At 42.5% G+C, this 19471-nt stretch overlaps 1 protein-coding gene across 2 annotated transcripts in view; it reads right to left on the minus strand.

Annotated features, from left to right (window-relative positions):
- Window positions 1-19471, minus strand: part of GABBR2 (gamma-aminobutyric acid type B receptor subunit 2) — a 608047-nt gene that overhangs the window by 149503 nt on the left and 439073 nt on the right. For both annotated transcript variants that reach the window (XM_053243867.1, XM_053243869.1), the window contains one exon: window positions 11609-11731. In XM_053243867.1, the coding sequence (XP_053099842.1) occupies window positions 11609-11731 (123 nt within the window). The remainder of the gene's footprint in view (window positions 1-11608; window positions 11732-19471) is intronic.

The following is a 19471-nucleotide window of genomic DNA, read 5'->3' on the forward strand; positions in this document are numbered from 1 at the left end:
TGTGAGGGAGCTAGAATGTACTCCCACCTCCTTGAATTTAAACTTGGAACCATCAGTTACTTGCTGTGACATTTTTAATGTATTTTTTTAATGGAAAAAATCTTTCATATGAGCTGGATTCCACAGTTACTACAGAGTCTATTGTGGAGGTGTCCAGCAACTCTTCCTATGGGATTACATTTTCTGTTTGTGAGGATTCCTGAGGATGTGGACTAACTGCTTTGGACTGTGTGTCCTACAAAGCACTAACTGCTTTGGACTGTGTGTCCTTCTTTTGACCTCTGTCCAACTTGGTTTATCTCATCTAGTAATCATATAATCAGAGAGGGTCTGGTAAATATTATAAATGCTTCACTGAGGGAGGGCAGGATGCCTCCTTGTATTAAGGAGGCTATTATTAGACCACTTTTGAAGAAGCCTGCATTGCATCCATCAGAGTTAGCTAATTACAGACCTGTTTCTAATCTTCCATGGCTGGGCAAGGTGACTGAGCGGGTGGTGGCCTCTCAGCTCCAGGCAGTTTTGGATGATGCAAATTATCTAGACCCTTTTCAAACTGGTTTTCATGTGGGCTATGTGGTTGAGACTGCCTTGGTCAGATTGATGGATGATCTCCAACTGGCTATCGACATAGGGAGTGTGACTCTGCTGATCCTTTTGGATCTCTCTGCAGCTTTCGATACCATCGACCACAGTGTCCTTCTGTACCACCTGAGGGAGATGGAATTGCGTACAGTGGTTCCATTCCTACCTCTCTTGTAGATTCCAGATGGTGTCGCTTGGAGACTGTTGTTCTGCTAAGTGAGAACTAAAATGTGGAGTTCCACAAGGCTCCAAGCTGTCTCCAATGCTCTTTAACATCTACATGAAACCACTGGGAGAGATCATCAGGAGGTTTGCTGCTGGGTGTCATCAATATACTGATGACACCCAGATCTATTTCTCCATATCAACCTCATCAGGAAATGGCAAATCTTCCCTAAATGCCTACCTGGAGGTGGTAATGGGCTGGATAAGGGATAACAAACTGAAGATGAACCCATATAAGACAGAGGTATGGTCTGTAAGGGGTCAAGACCCGAGAGATGGTTTAGATCTGCCTGTTCTGGATGGGGTTACACTCCCCCTGAAAGATCAGGTACGTAGCTCGGGAGTGCTCCTGGACCCAAACCTCTCCCTGGTTTCTCAGGTTGAAGCAGTGGCCAGGAGTGCTTTTTATCAGCTTTGGCTGATACATCAGCTACGTCCATTTCTGGAGGTAAAATACCTTAAAACAGTGGTGCATATACTGGTAATCTCCAGGCTTGACTACTATAATGCACTCTATGGGGGCCTGCCTTTGTACATAGTCCAGAAACTGCAACTGGTACAGAATATGGGAGCCAGATTGGTCTCTGGGACAGTATAACACTGATTTTAAAAAGAACTGCACTGTTGCCGATATATTTCTGGGCAAAATACAAAGTGTTGGTTATTACCTATAAAGCCCTTAACAGTTTGGACACAGAGTTTTTTAAGATCGCGCCTTCTTTGTCATGAACCCTGCCACCTGTTACAATCTTCTGGAGAGATCCAGTAATGGTTGCTGCTGGCTCGTCTGATGGCAACCTGGGACCGGGCTTTCTCTGTGGTTGCCCTGGGGCTTTGGAATATGCTCCCCACTGAAATAAGAGCATCTCCTCTGTTTGTTTTCAGGAAGACCATCAAGATTCACCTGTTTTCGCAGGCTTTTAATTAGAATTAATTTTAATAATTTGTTTTAATAACTGTGGTGCTTAAAAAAAAAACATTTATATCCCACTCTTCCTCCAAGGAACCCAGAGCAGTGTACTACATACTTGAGTTTCTCCTCACAACAACCCTGTGAAGTAGGTTAGGCTGAGAGAGAAGTGACTGGCCCAGAGTCACCCAGCTAGTATCATGGCTGAATGGGGATTTGAACTCGGATCTCCCCGGTCCTAGTCCAGCACTCTAACCACTACAGGCTTGACTACTATAATGCACTCTACATAGGCCTGCCTTTGTACATAGTCCAGAAACTGCAGCTGGTACAGAATATGGGAGCCATATTGGTCTCTGGGACAACACAAAGGGACAGTATAACACTGATTTTTAAAAGAACTGCACTGGTTGCCGATATATTGATTGTATTGGGTTTCGTGGATTATAATCAGTGACTTTTTATATTGTTTTAAACTTTGTCCACTGCCTAGAGATGTACATATCAGGCGATATAAAAATATGATAAATACATAAAATAGCAAAATCAGAGCTCTGATTACACTTCCTGCATCCAGTTACATGATCGGGTCCATTGGTTTGTGCACGCAAGTGTAGGACTTGTAGTGACATCATTTTTAACTTGTTGCTGTTATTTATTAGTATATTTATTATTTTACTGGTTGATTTTATTCCTGTCCTGCCTTTCATCCCTTTTATTACATTTATATCCCACTTTCCCTCCAGAATTTTAACCCAGGCTTTTATATATGTGTTTTTGTTGTTGTTGTTGCTGCTCCTCTGAATTTTATGGTCCTATTGTGTATGTTTTTTAAAAAATTAATTAGATTGTTTTTAATTCCAATTTAATATTTTTATTGTGTAACTGTTTTATAATCTTATACTGTTTTAAGTGTTGGGTAAACCACCTTGAGATTGCTTTAATGAAATGTGGTATTAAAATCTAAAGAAAAAAATAAATATATACATACATGCATACATACATAACCAACCAACCAAGGCAGTGAACCTAAGATCTTCCAATGTGCTCCTATCCAGGCTCTCACCAGATCCAAACTTAGCTTTATAAAAGCTGCTGTGTCTTCAGACTATGCCCTTGTACCAGCTTGCCAACTCATATAGACAAGTGTGTAAGGCAAGGCTTATTTATTCTAAGAAATTCAGATGTGCTAAAAACATATGTTCTTATTTTCCAAAAAAGATATCTTGTGCAGAAGATAGCTTCAGGTACACAAATGTGTGTGCTGTCAAAGCAAAGCAAGGTGAAAAGAGAAACACTGGAAATGGGTGGATAAAACGTCAGCCAAGGAGGCAGAAAAGATTAAAAAGAGAGTTATTCTGAAATTTTAAACGTATTTCCGTCTGGCATGCAGCAACAGCACCATTAAATAGTCTAGTTGTTTACAAGGTCTAAATGGTAAGCCATGTTAAAAATATGATTTGGTAGATGATAAGTGAAAACATTCCCCAGTGTTTCACTGCCATATGCTTTATTTTATCTTTGATATTCAGCAGTCAGTGTTGGGGGGGAAATCCTTTTTTCTTTGGTACTTTTTGCAAAAAAGATATCTTGTCTATTCAGTTACATCAATCTTTCTTGCTTTCACTCTCCACTGACTTCACTTACCTTCAGTGATGTCACTGTGAGGGGAAATTTGGGAAAGCCCTAATTGTGCCAATGTTATATATATTTCAAAGCTCTATACAGCCTCCTATTACAGTCTCCAGTGCATGTAGAGTTTACTAGAACATGCATTGGTGGCAGGCAGGCATTACAAAAGAACTTTTAAACGTCATTCTCCTCACATCTAAGCGCTGGCATGAGCAAGAACTTTCCTGCGGTTGAAATGTAGAATAATTTCTAAACTGGTGCTTACATGACAAACTCACAATTTCCAAATATGCATTTCTTATTTACTTATTTGTTTTTATGTAAGACATTTATATCCCACATATCCCACTTTCCTGTTTTAAAACTTCTAACACACCTAACACTTTTATTAAAACAAATAATAAAATCCAATTCAATATTAAAGATAAACTAAAACAATGCAACAAATTAAAAACAGCAGCAGCTAACACAGCAGCAACAGAAGAATCAATTCACCAGATCAAGTAAAAGGAAATTTAAACTACCTGAAGTTGAAAGCACAGCAAAGTGGGCACCATAAGCATGTCTGGGGAGGATATGCTATAGTAACCCTGTTCAGAGCATAACACAAAACAAGGCTTCATCCCTGGTGACCAACTGACTAATCTCGTAAGGTAGAGGCACCTAGAGCTGGGTCAATAAAATTGATCCAAAGGAGCAAACAGGTTCATATGGGAGCAGGCAAAACTTCAGCTACTTGAATTAGAGCTTCTAATTTATTGCAGAAGTTTCCTTTTCAGCTAACTTCAGAGCAGTGTCATTAAGAGGAAATGAAACCCAATCACTATAGTATAAATAAAGAGAAAAAGAATAGTACTTTTTACTGTGATAGTAGTTTCCTTTCCTCACTTGCCAAGTTTCCAACTTCCTTCACTTCTAACTCACAGAATCACCATATCAAAAATATACCTGTTTGGGATAATGCTATTATATTATCAGTATAATGAGTATTACAAGTGATGCTGCAGATTTCCTTTTGATATGTGCCCTGACTTCACATCACAGCTTTACAAGGAAAGATGTGGATTAAATTAGAGACTAATAGTTTATAGACATTACAACTCAATTTTTGTACTTGAGTCAAAACCAACATGTGATAGGCACCAACAGCTGTAGATTCTCTCATTCTTTTTCTCTGCAGAATGCAGATGCAGAAAGCAGGAAATGGTCAGGCATTGTTGCTAAAACAAAACAAAACAAAACAATTCTAGATTAAAAATCAACTAAATTAACTAAACACATGAAAAGGTGTACCACCTCTTATTCATGTGGGTGATCATTCTCATCTGGAGTTATTCAAAAGAGTATTTACATCCAGTGGCTCGATTTGATTAATTTCCCTCAAATATTTCTATAGTTCTCTAGTGTATTTATATTTTGTTTCACTTTGAGCTGTTAACATCAATATTTTAAACTGTAATCTATTAAGAATAATATGCAGACACTGATGCTTTTTATGAAGATGTACTCTGAAGTGATAAAAGAACATTTTAAGCAATGAAAATTGAGTATTCTTGGTACACTTTGCATACCTTAATTGCTTTTTTAAAAATTAAGTGCAATCAATTAGGTTTAGTGTATTGTAAGAAAGCTGACTGATCATCCGGAGACTGGAAATTCAAATGTTCTTTTCTTCAGAAAAATAAAGCTTTGATCTTAAGCTTATTATTTTGCTAACTGGAGTTTTTGTCAATCCCTGCCCCCACCCAGTTGCTCTACCTATGCCTGACACATACACTAAATATGTTCGTAGCACTGAAAGAATGGATGATTATTTTTTTTAAATTACAGACAGAGGCCAGCAAGCAGCATTGAATGTATTTGCCCCTACATTTTATTCAACAAATACTTGACTTCATTCAATGGAGCACAAGTCTTACAGCAAGTCTTATATATGTCTGTTGGTTTCTACCTGTTAGAATTTGTACACCTGGATTTCATAATATGCTTTTTATAGCCTACATATTGGGGCTGCCCTTGTTACTAGACAATTCAAAGCAGTTGTGTCAACCACCAGCTTATGTTTGGTAGCATACAGAATGGCCTTAGTTCTCCAAGAAGTGCTTTGGTGTGCATTTGCTACTTGTGAACAGTAAGGGGAGGAAAGAAAAATTCTTCCTTACACATTAATCAGGTGCAGTGATGTGGATGCCTCAGGTGGCGAATAGGTGGGTGTGGCAGGGTCCTCCTTCCTCCACCAACACACTGGCTACCATGTGTTACCACTGCTCCTCCTCCCACTCATCCCTCTCCATGCTTTTTGAAGAGGTAAACGGCAGTGAATAGAGTAGCAGGGAGGAGTAGAGTGCTGGACTATCTATTCACCAGGGGAGTAGCCACCACTGAACAAGGGGGGACAACAAGTGTCCCTGGCCCCCAGAGAGAGAGGGGGGGCCCCACTGGCTGGGTAACAGCTTGATATATGCTCCCACCTCCCACAGCTCTCTGAAAAAGGTGAGGGGACAGGGGACCATCTTCACTTTTTGTCCCAGGGCCTGCTCCAACCTTGCTCCACTCTGACTGTTTACCCACTTTCTTTCTTTCGCTCCATTCCTGACCTGCATTTTCAAAAGGCTGTGAACGGGATGAGCAGGAAGAGGGCGAAACAGCAGCAGCGGTGGCTATTGCCATGCTGCTGGTGAGAACTGGCTGAGAGGAAGATCAAGGTGGGAAGATTAGTGTGCAGCATATCTTGTGTGCTGTGTGGGTGGCAGCTCACTACACTGCTTCAGGTGCCAGGTGGCTTGGGCTAAGCCTGATATTGTAGCAGCCTATCCGATTTGTGACCCACCAAGCCAACCATGGCCCACAAGCCTACCAGACCTGTTGTGTTAGTTGGCTGCCTAGGGCTGTACAGAAGGGTTGTCAAATACTCAGCAGGTTACCATACATGGCTGGCAAGCTGTAGTATTTGCATTGATAGGGGTCACAAGTTGTGCAGGCTTGTGTTATAAAGATGAAAGGAAGGTGAGGCAAAGGATCTTACACAAGCAACAGCAGAAGGGGCTCATAAAAAGGGAGTCTGTGAACGAGAAGAAGGCATAGACAGAGATGGATGAGAGGCAGGAGCCCTGTTGTGGCTAGAGGCAAGCCATGAAAAGGTGGTGGTTTAAAAGGTTGTAAGACCAGCTATATAGCTGATGGATGAAGAGACTCTGCTGGACTGAGGAGCTCTGACATCCGTGGAGGTGGGAATTATTTGAGTACTTTATTTGGGATGCCAATATGCTTAAGACCACTTTTGACAGTGATTGACTGATGTAGATTGAAACCATTACTACTGTTATAAGGAACTTTATATGATTGCATATATGGATCTGTTCCAAATACAAAATACATTGATGAAGAGACATATATAGATGTTCCAGGAAAGACCATTCCGTTGTGAACCAAAGGACTCCGAGACAATTATGCTCCACAAACAGAATATGGAGCAGGGAAATAAATGCTGAGCCATCCACAGGATCACTGTGGTGGTTCAAATTCCTACTGAAACAGAAAAACACTTGATGACTTGGATCAATCACAATAAAACATCCTTCATTACTGCTCTGTAAAGTGGAGAAAGTAGTAACCTATGCCACAGAATTGTGAAGTCAATCAAGATCAATGTTATGAAACATCTTGCATATTAGAAGTTCTAGATGGACAATTGCAATAATAATCATACTATTATTTTTTGGATTTTTTATGGTTCTTATTGTTTTAACTGATTTTAATATTTTAATATGATTTTATGGAGTTTGATTATATTTTAATTTTTGTAAACAGCCTTGGATTAGTTTTATGAAAGGTGGTATAGAAACTGAACTATAAAACAAACAAATAGCTAAAAGGTACCTGAGGCTCAGGATCCTGGTGGCATTGTTTAGAACAAGATTGCCCAACTGGCAGCCTACAGCCTAGTTGTATTATTTAAAACGAATCTACTACCTCAGGCCTTGATGTATTTTCTTTGGCTCTACAAACCAGCCTCAAAATTTAGAAGCTGGACAATGGACACTTAAACAATTTCTGGACTTAGGGATGGACACTGTGGAAGTGGGCTTTTCTTTATCCTCTTTACAAGTAACATACTTAGAACAGAAACAGGGATGCCTTGGACAAATATTTCATTACATAACTGAATACCCTAGTCTTGGAACCATAGTTAAACTTCTAGGAGTCATAGCTCCCTGGTCTCTGCAATTTGTAACGCCCTGCACTATCTGAACATACCAGAATGCTGCTGCATGGATGCTCGTGGGCACAAGTTGCTTCATGAATATCACACACCAATCCTGCGGCAGCTTCATTGGTTACTGGTCCACTTCCGGGCGAGATTCAAGGTGCCGGTCATGACTTAAAGCTCTACTCTGCTTGGGCTGGGGTACCTCTTAGACCACATTTGCCCATATGAACCTGCCAGGGCCCTCCAATCATCATCTCAGGCCCTGCTCATGACCCTGCCACTAACAAAGATCCGGTTGGCAGGGACTACAGACAGGGCCTTATCAGTTGTGGCCCCTCGGCTTTGGAATGCCCGCCCTGGAGAGCTTTGCCATGCTCCCTCCCTCAGTATTTAAAAAACAACAACTAGGAACATCTTTAAAATAGCATTTTAATTTTCCATCTTTGGTATATCTGGTAGGTTCTATAGTTTTTAGTTTTTATAATTCTCAGTTTTAACCTTTTAAAATAACTTTTAATTTGAAACTTAAATCTGATTGTGGTTTTAGCCTGGACTTTTAACTTAATTTGTTTAATTTTATTAGTTTTATTTTACATTGTATCTCTTTTATTGTTGTGAGCCACCCTGAGTAGTAGTATCTCTTTTATTGTTGTGAGCCACCCTGAGTAGTAGTACATAACCCCTGCTAACTAAGCAAAGAGGCATCTTTCAAAATGGTGATTCTCTTTATATTTAGCAGGGGGAGAGCAACTGCCCCTATCCAAATCCTAGCACAGCATCCCTCCAGTGGCTGTTGCTGGTAACTGCCTTATGTTTCTTTTTAGATTGTGAGCCCTTTGGGGACAGGGGACCATCCTATTTATGTATTCTTTATTTTTCTATGTAAACCGCTTTGAGAACTTTGGTTGACAAGCGGTATATAAATATTCTAGTAGTAGTAGTAGTAGTAGTAGTAGTAGTGTATCAGAAGGGTGGGGAATAAATATTTTAAATATATAAAATAATAAACATATGAATACAACAAATACTGCTTTTCAACAAAAGTTCTCAAAGTGGTTAACACAGACATAAATAAAAAAACTAAAATGACTCCCTGTCCCCAAAGGGTTCACAATCTAAAAAAGAAACATAAGATAGATACCAAGAATAGCCACTTGAGGGATGATGTGCTTGGGATAGATAGGGCCAGTTGCTCTCCCCCTGCTAAATAAAGAGACTCACCACTTTAAGAAGGTGCCTCTTTGCTCATGAAGCTGCCCTAAATTGAAAATAAAAATGCTAATATTATAATGCTCTTATACAAATCTGTGGTGCAGCCATATCTGGAGTACTGTGTACAGTTTTGGTCACTGTGTCTTAAGAAGGATATTGTAGAACTGGAAAAAGTGCAGAAGAGAGCAACCAATATAATCAGGGGCCTGGAGCACCTTCTTTATGAGGCTAGGCTACAGCATGTGAGGCTCTTTACTTTGGAAAGGAGGTGGCTAAGTAGAGACATGATATCAGTCTATAAAATTATGCATGGTGTGGAGAGAGTGGACAGAAAAAAGTTTTTCTCTGTCTCTCACAACACTAGAACCAGGGCCATCCCATGAAACTGAAAGTCGGGAAATTTAGGACCAACAAGAGGAAGTACTTTTTCACACAGCACATAATTAATCTATGGAATTAGATAGATAGATAAACTTTATTATGGTCTTTGACCAGTATAAATCTATAGAATTCTTTGCCATGGGATGTGGTGATGGCCACTAGCTTGGATGGCTTTAAAAAGGGCTTAGACAAAATCATGGAAGACAGGTCTATCAGTAGCTACTAGTCTGGTGGCTTTGGGCCACCTCCAGCCTCAGAGGCATGATGCCTCTCAATACCAGTTGCAGGGGAACAACAGCAGGAGAGATGGAATCCCTCAACTCTTGCCTGTGGGTTCCCCAGAAGCTTCTGGCGGGCCACTGTGTAAAATAGGATGTTGGACTAGATAGGCCTTGGGCCTGACCCAGGAGGGCTGTTCTTATGTTCTTAAAATAAGTCTTGCAAGTAGTTCTCCTAGCCCAAGACTGGAAAGTGTCTATTCTTGTGGTCTTCCCAGATTTTAACTAAGATGTGGTGAAACATTTGCCCCTGATTCCAACCATAAGAAAACTATTCTTTTCAAGCAATAAGTGATAGAGACAGTCCACACTTTAACGTTAAATATCTCTTCAGATTTTATGTGTGTCGTATTAGCTGTGCTTGAATGCATGGGTCCCTAACTCTTTATTACAGAGCATGACCATACTACTACTACTACAGATATTTATATACCGCCCTTAAACCAAAGTTCTCAAAGCAGTTTACATAGAAAAATAAATAATACTTAAATGAGATGGTCCCCTGTCCCCAAAGGGCTCACAATCTAAAAAGAAACATAGGGTCGACACCAGCAACAGCCACTGGAGGGATGCTGTACTGGGGTTGGATAGGGCCAGTTGCTAAATAAAGAGAATCACCACTTTTAAAAGATGCCTCTTTGCTCAATTAACAGGGGTTATTAGCATACGTAGTGAGGTCAGAATGTGTGTAGCAAAAGCCTCTTGGGCCACTCTAAGAAGTTACCTTCATGAATACAGAAGCTGGTTATCTCTAACTGAGCAAGGAGACATCTTTTAAAGTGGTGATTCTCTTATTTAGCAGGGGGAGAGCAACTGGCCCTATCTAGCCCCAGCACAGCACCCCTCCAGTGGCGGTTGCTGGTATATAACTTATGTTTCTTTTTAGATTGTGAGCCCTTTGGGGACAGGGGACCATCCAATTTATGTATTATTTATTTTTCTATGTAAACCGCTTTGAGAATTTTGTTGAAGAGCGGTATATAAATATTTGCAGTGGTAGTAAAAGGAGAAGAAAAATAATGTATAGTTGCAGTCAACAGTGTGCAGCAGGAACAGACAGATGTCTGACTTTGTCCTCAACTGCAGACTCTGGAAAGGTCGTTCACACAACTCTCACCCAGCCAGTCTGACCTGTCATTCAGAGAATTTTGCATAGATTCCCCAGATTATATGCTGGTCTCTAAAGTATTTTTGAAACAGTAGGCATCTCTCACAACTACTAGAGTATCTCAAGACATGTCCAGCAAATCTCAGCTCTTAACAAATGCTGCTTCAATGTATGTTTTGTCTATAAATCAAATACACCCCAAATCTTAGCTACTGTACTACAGGCATTATAATACACTAGATCACAGAAAGTATGGGTAAGTGGAACTGACATTAAATACAAAACAAAAACAAAAAAAACACACCACAATTTTTCTTACCAACAAACAATGTATTAAAAAAATTCCATTCTAGATTAATCAATTCCCATATATTACTTGGACACAAAGACCATTTAGAAATACTAAGCAACTGCACACAGGGAACCCCTATAAATAAACAACAATGCCATTTTTCCTGCTTCCAAGTTGTGCTTCCTGAAGACTTTCCTGCTAGAAAAGATCTCACACACACAGCTAGGAAGTTTGATTGAAATAGTCTGGTATAATCCCTGTCATTTTTGCCCTTTTACATTTCCAGGATGACCTTTTTTGGAATGGCATTCAAGTAAGACCAGTCATTATGCAAAAGTGAACCAGGCCGAGTTAAATAATGGATATTGCTATTATAATACCCAAAAGTCTGCAACAGCAATGAAAGCTTAGCTCTGCATATGGTGATCCTTCCAGCAGATGACTTCAAGTCTTTATTTTATATCTAGCTTGCATTAGTTCCTCAGGAATTCTCCTAATGGAGTCTGAAAATCTATTATTTATTGCAACACCATCTCTTATAGACTCTTAGCAGAGAACTCCCCTGTGTTTACAACATTGCTGCATCTAAAACCTCTTAAAACATGGTAGAGATGCAGAACTGTATTTAGAAGGCAAGCACAATTTCCCTTTGGCTTTAGTTCTTTTCCTTTCCATGAAAAAAATCATGCTTGTCCTCTAATATATTTTCATTCATTGCCTCATATTGCAATCACCAACAGCAAATGGGAAAATAGTAGCAGTCACAATGACATACCTCCATGTTGTACTTTTCCACTGTTCTCCTCAAGGGATCAACAACCTGCCAGCAAATCAAGATGCAAAGATCTATCAGCAGCATCCCTCCAACTATCACCAGCAGTTTTTGGTCCTTAATGATCTAGGGAGAGAAAGAAGAGAACATAGGAGGGCATTCCCATATAAGCCTGATATTCCTGTGGAGCATTTCTTGAGTGCCATAAATAAAGCTATGTACCACTGCTAACAAGCCTTTTTAATTATGCATAGAAAATTTCTTTGTCATACTGGAAGATACAAAAAGGTCAGCTTGCAAGCTACATTTGCTTAGTTTCCTGCTTGCCTGAACTGTCTGAAGAGCACATTTATCTAAATACCTCAGAATGGAGACAGTGGGACAAACAATAAAACCTCCGATGGTTTTTGTGCTCATGTTCACAGTGAAATACATTCATTAAAGTTCCCAGAAAACTCAACAGTTGAAGTAGCAAACCAGGTTCGTATAAAATCTGTTTAAAATTTACTGACTTTGATAACTGAAAGGCAGAAAATGTCTAGTGACACTATGCAGTCCCATCTCTGTGCGCTATAGTTCTTATAAGGGGGGGGGGGGTTTCTAACAAAAGGGAATTCTCAAAGCAAAATAAGGAATTAGACCCCTCACCAAGTCCTCTGGGAAGGGAAAAGACTCTGAATTTGTGCTGTTTGGTGCAACGTGAAATATTGTTGACCCCATGCCCTCTGAGTCCTTTGCAGCATGCAAAGAACTTGAATAGAGTCAAGTTCTTGCTATGAACTGGATGTTGGGAAGGTCAGAGGGAAAATGAATTTCTCAGGTGCCCGCATAAAGCAAAAATGGTGGCATTGTTAGTAGGATGGGTATTTTGACAGTGCCTGGGCCCCAGCAAATATTTATTTGCTAAACATATTATTCACTTTCCACTAAAATGTCTCAAAGTCACAGACAGCAAATAAAAATAAATAAATAAATATATCAATATGAAAACAGTTTAACAGCAGAATTCACAACCATCTACAGAATTTATAGAGAAATCAGTCTAAATGTCCTCAACAATGTTTGGCAGAACAAGGAGGTCTTCAGTAATTCTCAGAGGTAGGGCCCTTGAAGGGCAGGTCCTCGATCCTAGATGGGCCTCATAGTGCAGCCCCAATGAGCGCAACCAAGCGGGCCACCTGAGTGCCACTGACATGGCCATCACTTTAGCCGTGCATTCCACCGAATGCTGGGCCGAATAAAGTTCTTGTTTTGCCACTTGAATGGCCTCACAGAAAAATGCTTTCACTGGATCCTGCTTGTCCTGTGGGCGGAGATCCAGGAAAGGACTCACCTTCTCTCACAAAAAATGATTATATCGGGCATTATAAGCCTGATAATTGGCCACCCTCAAGTGGAGAGTTGAGGCTGAATAAAGCCTCCTCCAGAAGGAGTCCAATTTTCTTCCTTCTTTGTTGCTTGGAGCCAACTGTCTGTGACCTCTGGTCCTCAGCAATGATGCCTCCACGATGATAGAGTTTGGGGTGGGGTGATTCTTCAAAAAGGTCTATCATCCTGCAGTTACACCCAGCAGAAATGCTCCAAGCGCCTGTTTGGCTGGGAAAGCGTCGTCGGCTTCTTCCAGTGCGCTTGCATAACTTTTAACAATGCTGAGTTCAGAGGCAGAGCAGCCAGTATCTTGGCCTCTGAATCGATGAGGCTAAATAAAGGGTCCAGCTCCCCCTTTTGCTGGGTACCAAGGCTCACTCCCAAGACTGCAGCCATCTGAGTCATGTAAGTGGAGTATAGCTTGAAGTCCTCCGATGGAGAGACAGGCTTCGAGTCCGATTGTATATCAAGCAGAGATGAGCCCAAAGAAACAACTTCAGAGTCCTGGGAGCTGGCATCACTCTCATATTCAGGCTCCCGGGTAGCCACAGTCTTGGAGTATGGGTGCCGAATCTGAACGGGAGTCCAGTTTGCTGCCCTGATTGTCCAGTATCGAGGTGGAAAGTTCCTGGACAGGCACGGTAGCCCAAAGTGCTACTGGACCTGAAGGGGGTGGTTCACAACGCTCATACCGATCCCCCGAAGAGCAGAGTGGCAAGCGGGAACATGGCCTCCCTTCCAAGGGGGAGGGGGGTTCTCTCCAACCCCTCCTCATTCCTGAGTGTCCATACATGGGACCTTCTGAGAAACGAGACCCATAACGTGTTCGAACACAGTCCGAATAATCAGACTGGCTGTCTTTGTATCAATCATAGGACCCGGAGTCCCGGTGCCACGCGCCATAAGAAGCTTCTACATCAACTAAAAGGGCTCAATATTCTGGTGCTCAGTATCGATCCTAGTATGACTGGCCACGACAGTCTCAAGACCGATCCTGTTGGTATATCAAGGAGCGTTCTTCCAAACCCCAGAGGGCCTCACGGTCTCTAAGCAGGACACCCTCTTGGTGCTTCCGAGGGGGTGGCCGGCGCCTAGGCAACCACGATGCGTCATCTGCGGGCTTGGTTGGGGAATAGGCCAACGCCACCGAGTGCTCCCTACTCGATCTAGCCCAATCGTGGGCCATGTCCACCGACTCAGGAGCCACAGGCGAACTAGGTCTAGTAGAAATCGATGATTTCTGCATGGGACGATCTGAAGTCACTTCAGTCTTCTTGGCCACAGGATCCTCCGACACAGGATCCTCCATCAATTTCTTCTTTTTAGGTATTGGGGGGAGGTGACGACCCGCCGGCAGATCACGATGCAAGTTTAGCTTCTCCTTCTTTATATTTGGTACCATTTCCGCGGGTTTTGGTGAGGACTTCGGTACCACACACGCCTGATGGTGAGAGAGATCGTCCGAGCGCGCCAGTTTGTTTGATGCCGTCAAGGGCCGAGCAACAGAGGCTGCCGATACCGGTATCGGGGACGGATTTTTGGTTTCCACAGGAGCAGACACTGCATTCCCCGATTGCCCTGATGAAGCCATTTTATCAGAATGCTTCAATGCCAAGGCTTCTGAAGAATGGAGAGCCAGATCCCACAGGGCTGCACGCAGGCAAGAAGCCCTATTCTTGTGAGCCTGTTTTGTGAACTTCTGGCAGTGCAGACAGGTCTCGACAATGTGGGATCCCCCCAAACGCAAGAGACACTTGGTATGAGTATCGGGGGAAGGGATCATAGATCCGCATCAAGTACATTTTTTAAAGTTTGTCGTACCTAGCATAAACGCCAAAGGCCAGCTGGCCACCACACTCCGTCCCAGCCGGGATCGGAGCTCCAAAGGAGGGGAAAACCTGTGAAAAACCAAAACGCCATGGGAAAAACGCTACTACGCAAAGAAAGAAAGAAAGAAAGAAAGAAAGAAAGAAAGGGGGGAAAGAAAGAAAAGAAAAGAAAGAAATTTGTTAGGAAGCAAAGTGAAAAAACAACAAGGGGATAGCAAGTTCCTACTCGTTGCTGAGCTGCAGACTCCATGATCTTCACTGAAGTGCAGACGAAGAAAGACTGAGGAGATGAGGAGTGGTGCATCCGCATATAGCGGCTGGAAGTGGGGTTACTGCCCAAAGAAGGAGAATTGAGCTTATTAGATTCCAACAAGGTCTCTGCGCAGGCGCATAGCCATTTGTGTAGAAGACAGAGACCACATCAAAGAACCCCAGGTTCAAGTAATTAAGGCTTTAAAGATGAATCTGGCTGACATGTTTCTTCCAGCTGAAGGTGGGGTTTGGGGTTGTTGTTTTTTCATTTATATTGTACACTGCCCAGAGCCTTTGGATGGGGCGGTTTATAAATGTAATAAATAAATAAATGTAACAAACAAACAAACAAACAAACAATATATCCCGCTCTCCCTCCCCTCCAAAGAGCCCAGAGCAGTATACATGGTAATGTTTCCGAATGCTTTGCAAGGGCATTCTTATGTAGAACACATTGCTGTGATCAAGCCATGATCTGACCAAGGAATGAGTGATAGTGGTCATCTCGGGGCCGGCAATCATATGCACGGCCAATTTGGCCTCCCAGGGCTCCCTCTGCGCTCGTGATCAGGGAGAGCAGGCTTAGCCGAAGAACCCAAAGAAACCGGGTCTCACGGATTGTGAGACCCGGCTCACAGATTGAAAAGGAACTCCTTGCAATAGTCTTTGCTATAACAAAGTTTCATCAATATGTGTATGGCACACAGGTGAGAGTCCAATCCAATCATAAACCTTTGGAAGCTATTTTCTTGTGGTCCACTGGCAAGGCTCCAACAAGATTACAAAGGATGCTGCTACAACTACAAAAATATAACATCTAAATAGAATACACAAAAAGCAAAGATATGCTCATAGCAGATGCACTCTCCAGGGCAAAAGCTATCCCTCCACCCACATGCCCTGAACCCTCTGATGAAGAAAAGATTATCTACAGCTTGACAGAGACAGCGCCTTTTAGGGACAACTTGCTTCGGGAGTAACAAGAGCAAACAGTGGCTGATAGTGAATTGCAATCCCTCAAAGCTCAACATTTACAAAGAGAAAACAAGTCAAATCAGAACTCAGGCCCCACTGGCCACATATAAAACAAAATCAGGATTGAAGACAACTTGTTAATGATTGGGCCCAAAATCATCATACCACAATGGATGAGGTCAGAGATCTTAGCATCACTTCATCACCCGCATAAAGGTATTCAGAGATCAAAGGCATGGGCTCGGCAGCCTATGTATTGGCCCAGTATGAATGCCCATATTGAAGAGTGGGTTCAGAACTGTGGACTCTTGTCAAGAGCTTCAGCCCAGCAATCAGATTGAGCCCATGATCTCATATGAGATTCCTGACTTGTCCTGGCTCAAATTTGAAGCAGACATTTTTGACCTTCATGGACGATCTTATCTCATCATAATTGATTATTTTCCAAAATATCCCGGAATCCTGATGTTACCTGACAAGACAGCTGCCACAGTTGTAGGCAAAATGAAGACTACCTTTTCTTGCCATGGCATCTCCCAAGAAATCATGTATGACCACATTCCCTTTGAGAGTTCCGTGATGATGAAGTTTGCTGCAGAATGGGGCGTTACTATAAGACACTAAAGTCCTGGCTATCAGATGACCACCAGGCAGAACCAGTGGTTCAACCCATCAAGCACATGTTCAAAAAGACTTCACAAGATGGCACAGATCTAAATCTGGCTCTGCTCAAAAAATACTCCACTCCTATCACTGGTCTGGAATATGCCCCAGCTCAGTTGCTGATAGGAAGACTGTTACGCACTACCTTACCAGTCACTACAGAGGTGTTGAAGCCCAAATGGACAAACGATTGCCTACTGCAAGTTAAAGCACCATCGACTACAAAAGCTTTAATATAATAGACAGGCAGCATTCTTGCCCTTCTTGCAGGTAACCAGACCCGTACTTGTTTACATCCTCTGTTAGCAATGCTTTTCTACAGGGTCCCTGAAGACCCCCAACCCCCACTTCTGTTTGAGTCTCCAGGCTTGGAGATCTCACTCTTGATATGCTCAGGAGCCTCGCAGCATCATGAGCTCTCCGTTTGTGGCACATGGGGACAGGTCACTTAGTTGACATTGGGCCAGTCGCCCCTAGATTTAGCTACTAACAAGCAAATTGGAAAAGGGATCAGATGCATGTCCTCCCTATGTTGGGATACCCTAAGTAGACCTAAGAAGTCAGTCAAAGCCACTCTGCACTCAGAGTGAACTGCCTCAGCCTCCCCTCCTTTCATAAAAGATAGCAGCCAGATAACGCACCAATTAACTCAGCAGGATGGACGCAGATAAGGCTTGCAGAGCTAACTCTCCCCCCTCACAAAAGAGTCAGAGATAACAACCCTGAAGTGCACCCATTAAAAGTACCTATTGGATTATTGGATCCTCTGTTTATGCAGATTTTCCCTTCTCATGCCTCTGCACTCTATTTTCATGACAATCAACCTTGACTTGCCTCGGCCATTCACACATTGTTACGCTCAGGAAGAGTGATCAGCAACCATGGAATCCTTGAAGGTTCCAGCCAGCACACCTATTCAGCAAAAAAGGGCAACAGGAATGTTGCTCCAGGCCATGTTCTTGGGTATTTCAAGCCCCAATTCCATGATCCAGTGTGCTCCTTTGCAACCCCCACACACCCTGGAGTTACCAGCAGCTTGGGCGATCTGCTGCTCACACGCAATCATACCAGGCTGTGTCCAGCTCTTCGTGCCAATTTCCAGATCAGTCGTCTGGCTCAGCCCGATCTGCCCAGTCTTCCCTGCCAACACAGGAAGCTGGTTCCATGGAGAAGGCACCCCCGTGGATTCACCTCTATCACCTAACCCCTCCGATCTTCTCACCCCTGCTTCTGACAGAACTATACCTGAGGAATGAGGTCTCTCAGTTGTTCAGGCAGCCTTGAGGTTTCTGTACCAGTAGAAGCTCAGGTAATACGAACGTCTGCCCCTTGCTGGGCCCATCTCTATCCCTGCTCCTTTTCCTTGAATCCAGCCGCCTCCTTCTCTAAAGCCTCTTTCTCTAGCCTGCCTGGGAATTCATACAATCAGGACTTTAAGCTAAAATGCCTCTTTGCAGTTGAACATATCTTTAATAGGATTGCTTTAACCACACATTTCTTTCTGTTGTACCCCTCCCTTCAATAAACCATTCTTTGATTTTTGAAACTTCAACCTTAACTCAGTCCAGTTATTTTGTGGGTCCCCAACTTTGTGTAAATTTGATCTGATGTGGAACTGTCCTACCCAGAGCTAATTTCCCGACACAAAGCCGGAATGCAATTTGGGGGGTATTTAACAATCACCATGGGGCAGTTCCATTAACACCTCTTGCAGAGGTCTGCAAGATGGGGAAGAAAGTGAGGATGCAAACAAGTATAGGTTTGGTACCTGTATCTATCATAATGAAAAGAGGGGAACCATGTTCCTCTCCACGATCTCTCATCTGCACAGACGTTATAACCCAAGAATCAGCAGCAGAATCACTATCAGAAGCCACATTTGTCCAGCAAGAACAAGAATATCATGACATGGCTGAGACTTCACCACCATCTGTGGAGTTGCCTGGTGAAACTATGCAGGCTAGAAACAGATGTGTGGTGAAGCCACCCTCCAAGTTCAAGGACTACATAATAGGAAAGTGGTAAAGGCTAATCTCCATCAGTGAGCTATGTGCTGGAACTAGGGGTGTGCAATTCTATTCCAATAACCTCCAATCAATTCAGGTTGAATTGGGCATAATTCACAGATTTGACCTTGAATCAAATCATCCTCAAAACAGAGGGCCCGATTCAGAGTCAAGGAGAATCACTACCAGTTTGACCCTAATTGATTCAGATGATTCAAACACCATTTTGATTCCCATTTTGCTGGAAAAATTGGCCTTGAGATGGTGCTTTTCCCCAGGGAGAGTTGGCCTCCCAATTGGGGTCGGCGGGTAGACCAGCCCTCCACGCCTGACTTGGTGCATCATCCCACCCTGGGGGACTGGTCTACCTTGGGAATAACGGGATGATTTGAGGTCCCCATTGTTCCCTATGGCCGAATCACTCAAATCAATTTGAGTTGATTCGTCGAAACATTGGGCAACAACCACTGTTTCAACAAATCTATCTGAGTATTTTGTGATTCAATTTGAGCAAATCACATAACAAAATATGATTCATGCACATCTCTAGTTGAAACCTTCTCCCTGCCTCAGCTTTTCTATTACAGAAAAGGATTCTAACTTGTCTCTATATTCAGTCTTGTCAACTGCTGGCACAAGCCACAGGACTAAGGTGAGATAAAGGAAGGGGGGAGAGAAAAAGGTTGTAAAGCAGAAGAGATCCAGAACATGAATGTGAACTTTAGCTGAAAGGATGGAGAGAGAGAGTGCTGGATTTTAGCCATGTTGTACAG

This window comes from Hemicordylus capensis, chromosome 4, assembly GCF_027244095.1.
Source record: "Hemicordylus capensis ecotype Gifberg chromosome 4, rHemCap1.1.pri, whole genome shotgun sequence".
In the NCBI taxonomy this organism is placed as follows: domain Eukaryota; kingdom Metazoa; phylum Chordata; class Lepidosauria; order Squamata; family Cordylidae; genus Hemicordylus; species Hemicordylus capensis.